This window comes from Nannospalax galili, unplaced genomic scaffold (genome assembly GCF_000622305.1).
Source record: "Nannospalax galili isolate Female #2095 unplaced genomic scaffold, S.galili_v1.0 scaffold1484, whole genome shotgun sequence".
Lineage (NCBI taxonomy): Eukaryota > Metazoa > Chordata > Mammalia > Rodentia > Spalacidae > Nannospalax > Nannospalax galili.
The window spans coordinates 328,214-329,387 of record NW_008351512.1 but is presented as its reverse complement, the minus strand read 5'-3'; the positions used below and the strand labels follow the sequence as shown (position 1 = coordinate 329,387).

Here is a 1,174-nt window from a genome sequence, read left to right as displayed (position 1 = left end):
TGATGCAATATGCAGAGTGGCAGATTTAAATTACTCTAAATCATTGTAAAAAAAATAATGAATGCATTTTTTAAATAGGAACTGGGGAGAAGGTTGGGGTATGGTGCCTACCGACAGAGCCCTTGTCTTTGTGGATAACCATGATAACCAGAGAGGACATGGGGCTGGAGGAGCATCCATTCTGACATTCTGGGATGCTAGGTAGGAAAAATAAAGTTTTTTTTTTGCTGTTTGCAACTGGCCATTTATCACAGCAAAAATTACTCTTTTTTGTTTCCTGTAATATCATTTTTTGTCTTTCAGAATGTATAAAATTGCTGTTGGATTCATGCTGGCTCACCCGTATGGTTTCACACGAGTCATGTCAAGTTACCGTTGGGATAGACGTTTCGTGAATGGAAAAGTAAGTTTTAGCAATGTTCAAAATACATTTTTCTCAAGAAAAGAAGCAGTTCTTGGGATGGAGAGATGGCCCAGTGGTTAAAAGCATTGACTGCTCTTGGAGAGGATCCACGTGGTGGCTAATAACTATCCAGGGGAATCCAATCCCTCTTCTGACCTCCACGGTGTTGCAGGACATGGTGCACTCAAACACACATGGGCAAATACATTCATACTGATAAAAAAATAAATTAAAAAAGCAATTCTTTTTTTATGTCACTTGAAGTTATGCATATGATATTTATTTTCAATCATTTATTCACTGTTTTTGTAATGTAAGGATTGTAAAGATACACCTCACAGTAAAAAATTATAAATAGAAACAACTTTCAGAAAGTAAACAAGTATGTCTGATAAATCCCTGTTTTGTAGAGTAGATATGGTGCTTATATATACTAATACCCGAAAATTTAAACACATTTTGCCTATGACATGATGAATGTATATAGATTAAATGTTTAATTTTTTCTATGAAATTGGTAGAAATAATTCAGTTGATCTGAGGTTAACTAATGAAATAATAGGGGAGAGTAAATTATGACAGTCAAAGAACAGAAATTTGCCAACTATTTCATAAATGATAAGGATGAGAAAAGTATTTGAGAACTTGTTAGATACATAAAAACAAAACTTTGGACCAAGACTATATGATATCACAAAGTCTGGGAATTTTTCTATTAACCCTGAAGACTATAGATAAATAAACTATAAAGGTAAAATATAGATGTCTCCA

The 1,174-nt window shown here is 33.6% G+C and overlaps 1 protein-coding gene across 1 annotated transcript in view; it reads left to right on the top strand.

The window, feature by feature from the left end:
* The first annotated feature begins 61 nt into the window (after nt 1-61).
* Nucleotides 62-1,174, top strand: part of LOC103746312 (pancreatic alpha-amylase-like) — a 12,940-nt gene continuing 11,827 nt past the window's right edge. The window contains exons 1-2 of the mRNA XM_029553726.1: nt 62-201; nt 304-403. Coding sequence (XP_029409586.1) covers nt 62-201; nt 304-403 — 240 coding nt within the window. The remainder of the gene's footprint in view (nt 202-303; nt 404-1,174) is intronic.